General features: G+C 45.4%; 2 protein-coding genes across 2 annotated transcripts; both read left to right on the plus strand.

Annotated features, from left to right (window-relative positions):
- Window positions 1-781: 781 nt before the first annotated feature.
- Window positions 782-1,621, plus strand: LOC102664639 (uncharacterized). Its single transcript, XM_006587972.1, has one exon. It carries the CDS (start codon window positions 782-784, stop codon window positions 1,619-1,621), a length of 840 nt encoding a protein of 279 aa, XP_006588035.1.
- A 2,784-nt stretch (window positions 1,622-4,405) lies between these two features.
- Window positions 4,406-4,861, plus strand: LOC102665021 (uncharacterized). Its single transcript, XM_006587973.1, has one exon. It carries the CDS (start codon window positions 4,406-4,408, stop codon window positions 4,859-4,861), a length of 456 nt encoding a protein of 151 aa, XP_006588036.1.
- Window positions 4,862-6,025: the final 1,164 nt, after the last annotated feature.

Genomic DNA, 6,025 nt, shown 5'->3' on the forward strand with positions numbered 1-6,025 from the left:
ACTAGACTGTTTCCACGGATTGCTAAGAAAAACACCAGCACACGGATACAGCGAGCCAGTACAGCTAAACATATTCATCGATGGCTTGCGACCTCAATCGAAACAGCTACTAGATGCATCCACAAGAGGGAAGATCAAGTTGAAGACTCCCGAAGAAGCGATGGAGCTCATCGAGAACATGGTGGCTAGCGATCAAGCAATCCTTCGCGATCGCACTTATGTTCCCACAAAAAGAAGCCTCTTGGAGCTCAGCACACAGGACGCTACTTTGGCACAAAAAAAGTTGTTGACGAGGCAGATAGAAGCTCTCACCGAAACCCTCAGCAAGCTGCCTCAACAATTACAAGCGGTAAGTTCTTCTCACTCTTCTGTTTTGCAGGTAGAAGGGTGCCCCACATGTGGAGGGACACATGAGCCTGGACAATGTGTAAGCCAACAAGACTCCTCGCGAGAAGTAAATTATATGGGCATACCAAATCGCCACGAATTCCAGGGCTACAACCAGGGAAATTCATCCGGATTCCATCAAGGGGAAACGGGATTTAATCACGGGCCACCGAGATTCAATCAAGGAAGAAACTTCACGCAAGGGTCAGGTTGAAGGAATCAAGGAGACCAATATAAGGAGCAAAGGAACCAACCACCATACCAACACCCTAGCCAAGGTCCGAATCAGCAAGAGAAGCCCACCAACATAGATGAACTACTGTTGCAATTCATCCAGGAGACAAGATCACATCAAAAGAGCACAGATGCAGCCATTTGGAATCTGGAAGTTCAAATGGGCCAACTGGCGCATGACAAAGCCGAACGACCCACTAGAACTTTCAGGGTTAACACGGATAAAAACCCGAAGGAAGAATGCAAAGCAGTACTGACTCAAGGACAGAGAAGAGTGCAGGAGGAGGGTAAGGTTGAAGGAGAAGACCAGCCAGAAGAAGGAGAAGACCGGCCAGAAGAAGGAAGGGTGGAGAAGACAGAGGAAGAAAGGACAGAAGAAGAAGAGAAGGTGGCATCACCACCTAACACCAAGAGCCAGAAAGCAAGGGAAGCCAAGAAGGAAGAACCATTAGCCCTTCCACAGGATCTCCCATATCCTATGGCACCCACTAGGAAGAACAAGGAGCGTTACTTCAGACGTTTCTTAGAAATATTCAAAGGGCTAGAAATCACTATGCCATTCGAGGAAGCCTTACAGCAGATGCCCCTCTACTCCAAATTTATGAAAGACATCCTCACCAAGAAGGGGAAGTATATTGACAACGAGAATATTGTGGTAGGAGGCAACTGCAATGCGATAATACAGAGGAAGCTACCTAAGAAGTTTAAGGACCCCGGAAGTGTTACCATCCCGTGCACCATTGGGAAGGAAGCAGTAAACAAGGCCCTCATTGATCTAGGAGCAAGTATCAATCTGATGCCCTTGTCAATGTGCAGAAGAATTGGGAATTTGAAGATAGATCCCACCAAGATGATGCTCCAACTAGTAGATCGCTCAATCACAAGACCATACGGGGTGGTAGAAGATGTCCTGGTCAAGGTACACCATTTCACTTTTCCGATGGACTTTGTTATCATGGATATCGAAGAAGATACGGAGATTCCCCTTATTTTAGGCTGACCCTTCATGTTGACTGCCAACTGTGTGGTGGTGGATATGGGGAATGGGAACTTGGAGTTGAGTATTGACAATCAGAAGATTACCTTTGACCTTTTCAAGGCAATGAAGTACCCACAGGAGGGTTGGAAGTGCTTCAGAATGGAGGAAATTGATAAGGAAGACGTCAGTATTCTCAAGATACCACAGACTTTGCTGGAAAAAGCAATGGTAAATGCTTTAGACTGTCTAACCAGTGAAGAGGAAAAAGATCTGAAGGCTTGCTTGGAAGACTTGGATCAACAAGACAACATTCCTGAGGGAGAAGCCAAATTCGAGACGCTAGAGAAGGAAGCTCCGTCCGAGAAGAAGAAGATAGAGTTGAAGATATTGCCCGATCATCTGAAGTATGTGTTCTTGGAGGAAGATAAGCCTGTAGTGATCAGTAATGAACTCACAATCGAAGAAGGTAGACGTCCTGAAGAAACACAAGGAAGCAATTGTATGGCACATATCGGATCCCAAGGGAATTAGCCCTGCCTACTGCATGCACAGGATAATGATGGAAGAGGACTACAAGCCAATCCGACAACCCCAGAGGCGGCTGAATCCAACAAGGAAGGAAGAGGTAAGAAAGGAGGTGCTCAAGCTTTTGGAGGTTGGGCTCATATACCTCATCTCTGACAGCGCTTGGGTAAGCCTAGTACAGGTGGCTCCCAAGAAATGCGGAATGACAGTGGTACAAAATGAGAGGAATGACTTGATACCAACACGAACTGTCACTGGCTAGCGGATGTGTATCGACTACTGCAAGTTGAATGAAGCCACACGGAAGGACCATTTCCCCTTACCTTTCATGGATCAGATGCTGGAGAGGCTTGCAGGGCAGGCATACTACTGTTTCTTGGATAGATATTCAGGATACAACCAAATCGCGGTAGACCCCAGAGATCAGGAGAAGATGGCCTTTACATGCCCCTTTGGCGTCTTTGCTTACAGAAGGATGTCATTCAGGTTATGTAACGCACCAGCCACATTTCAGAGGTGCATGCTGGCCATTTTTTCAGACATGGTGGAGAAGAGCATCGAGGTATTTATGGATGAATTCTCGATTTTTGGACCCTTATTTGACAGTTGCTTAAGGAACTTAGAGATGGTACTACAGAGGTGCGTATAGACTAACTTGGTACTAAATTAGGAAAAATGTCATTTCATGGTTCGAGAGGGAATAGTGATGGGCCACAATATCTCAGCTAGAGGGATTGAGGTTGATCAGGCAAAGATAGACGTCATTGAGAAGTTGCCACCACCACTGAATGTTAAAGGCGTCAGAAGTTTCTTAGGGCATGCAGGTTTCTACAGGAGGTTCATCAAGGATTTCTCGAAGATTGTCAGGCCCTTAAGCAATTTGATGAATAAGGATGTGGCTTTTAAGTTTGATGAAGAATGTTCACCGGCATTTCAGACACTGAAGAATAAGCTCACCACTGCACCAGTAATTATTGCACCAAACTGGAGTAAAGCTTTTGAACTAATATGTGATGCCAGTGATTATGCAGTAGGAGAAGTTCTGGGACAGAGGCATGACAAGGTATTTCACGCCATCTATTATGCTAGCAAGGTCCTTACAAAAGCACATTTGAATTATGCAACCACAGAAAAGGAGATGCTAGCCATTGTCTTTTCCTTGGAGAAGTTCAGGTCGTACTTGATAGTGTCGAGGATCACCATTTTCACAGATCATGCTGCCATCAAGCACCTGCTCGCCAAAACATACTCAAAACCAAGATTGATTAGATGGGTCCTGCTGATACAAGAATTTGACATTGTCATCAAGGACAAGAAAGGATCCAAGAATGTGGTAGCCGATCATTTATCCCGATTAAAGAATGAAGAAGTCACCAAGGAAGAACCAGGGGTAAAAGGAGAATTTCCTGATGAGTTTCTTTTGCAGGTTACCACCAGACCTTGGTTTGCAGACGTGGCTAACTACAAAGCCACGGGAGTCATTCCAAAGGAGTTTAATTGGAGTCAGAGGAAGAAATTCTTGCATGATGCACGCTTCTATGTATGGGATGACCCTTATTTGTTCAGGGCAGAAGCTGATAATCTATTAAGGAGATGTGTCACAAAGGAGGAAGCACAGAGCATTATTTGGCACTGCCACAGTTCACCCTATGGCGGACACCACAGTAGGGACAGAACAACAACAAAAGTTCTACAATCAGGTTTTTTTCTGACCCTCTATTTTTAAAGATGCTTACAAGTTTGTGCGTTGTTGTGATAAATGCCAGAGAACAGGGGGGATATCTTGAAGGAATGAGATGCCTTTGCAGAATATCATGGAAGTAGAGATCTTTGACTGTTGGGGCATAGACTTCATGGGGCCCCTTCCTTCTTCATACAGGAATGTCTACATTTTGGTAGTTGTGGATTACGTCTCCAAATGGGTGGAAGCCGTAGCCACGCCGAAAGACGACGCCAGGGTAGTGATAAAATTTCTGAATAAGAGCATATTTTCCCATTTTGGAGTCCCACGAGCCTTGATTAGTGATGGGGGAACGCACTTCTGCAATAATCAGTTGAAGAATGTCTTGGAGCACTATAATGTACGACATAAGGTGGCCTCACCTTATCATCCTCAGACAAATGGCCAAGAAGAAATCTCTAACAGAGAACTCAAGCGAATCCTAGAAAAGACAATTGCATCATCAAGAAAGGATTGGGCCTTGAAGCTCGATGATACTCTCTAGGCCTATAGGACAGGATTCAAGACTCCCATCGGCTTATCACCGTTTCAGCTAGTGTATGGGAAGGCATGTCATTTACCAGTGGAGCTGGAGCACAAAGCATATTGGGCTCTCAAGTTGCTCAACTTTGATAACAACGCATGCAGAGAAAAGAGGAAAGCTACAGTTGCTGGAACTAGAAGAGATGAGACTAAACGCCTACGAGTCACCCAGAATTTACAAGCAAAAGACGAAGGCATATCATGACAAGAAGCTAGAAAGGAAAGAATTCCAGCCAGGGCAACAAGTACTACTCTTTAACTCAAGGCTAAGGCTATTCCCAGGTAAGATGAAGTCCAAGTGGTCAGGGTCGTTCATAATCAAAGAAGTCAAACCTCACGGAGCAGTAGAATTGGAAGACCCAAGAGAAGAGAACTTTGAGAAGAAATGGATCGTCAATGGACAGCGCTTAAAGCCTTATAATGGAGGACAATTAGAGCGATTGACGACCATCATCTACTTGAATGACCCGTGAAGAAGGCCTAGTGTCTAGCTAAAGACAATAAACTAAGCACTCGTTGGGAGGCAACCCAACATATTTTGTATAAATGTAGTCATTTTTCTGTATTCATTTTAAAAAAAAAAAGCCCAATAGGTGCAAATAGAAAACAGGAGGTGCAGAAAGCAAAGGCCTAGTAGATGAATTCAGCAATAGGAGGGGTGCCAATAGCAGAAGAGAAATGGGCTGCACGAAGCCACACGCTTAGCGCGCGTCCAAGCGCTAAGCGCCCAGGTAAGTTTTCAAATTTTAAATTTTAAAAATTGAGGGAAAACCAAGGGACGCTGCCCTTGGTGCGTTTAGCGGCCACCTGTGCGCTAAGCGCGCGTACCATAAATTACTGGACAGTTTTTGAAACTGTCCAACCCCTCAGCTGCCTCTTTTGTAGTTTAAATTTTTACCACCTCACTTTTCCTTCCTTTCTTCTGTGCACTCTCGCTCCCTTTAACCTCTTTTTCTGCATCCTTTTCTGAGCGTACTTGCTTCCTTGTGCCTTTTCACACGGCCTTCACGAAAATAGGTGAGATTGGAATCTGGATTGTTGCTGTAATACTTTGCAGGTACCATCACGCTAAGCCCTACACAGAGGCTTAGCGAGAGCAGGCAACATGGAAAAGAGGAAGGAAGAACGCGCTAAGCTTGCGCTTGACAAGACAAGAAAACGAAGCACGCACTTGACAGAGGCTTAGTGAACGCGCTAAGTGCGTGCCTCCATCACCAGGAAGGAGGCGCTAAGCGCGGGGTTGGGCCTTAGGGCCCGTCAGCCCTCACACTTTACTTTTTACACCCTTTTCTCACTAACTACACTCCCTTCTAAATTTCTTTTTGCACCCCCATCTTCACTAACTGCAACCCTATTCTGAATTTCTTTTTGCACCCCCTTGATTGCTAACTACAGCCTGTTAGCTCTTGTTTTTGTTTTTTTTCAGATGACCTCCCGCAAACGTCGAGTTGTGCCCACACCTGGGGAAGCATTAGGTTAGGACTCCTCCCGCTTCACCTCGGAGATCGCTTGGCACAGGTACCAGGACAACATTAAGCTCCGAAACATTCTTTCAGAGAGGAATGTAGAGCTCGCACCTGGGATGTTTGATGAGTTCCTCCAAGAGCTCCAAAGGCACAGATGGGACCAGGTTCTGA

This window comes from Glycine max, chromosome 9 (assembly GCF_000004515.6).
Source record: "Glycine max cultivar Williams 82 chromosome 9, Glycine_max_v4.0, whole genome shotgun sequence".
NCBI classification, from domain to species: Eukaryota; Viridiplantae; Streptophyta; class Magnoliopsida; order Fabales; family Fabaceae; genus Glycine; species Glycine max.

Excerpts from the sequence above, each read along its gene's own strand:
- LOC102665021 (XM_006587973.1), top strand. The coding sequence starts at position 4,406 with ATGGGAAGGCATGTCATTTACCAGTGGAGCTGGAGCACAAAGCATATT.
- LOC102664639 (XM_006587972.1), top strand. The coding sequence starts at position 782 with ATGGGCCAACTGGCGCATGACAAAGCCGAACGACCCACTAGAACTTTC.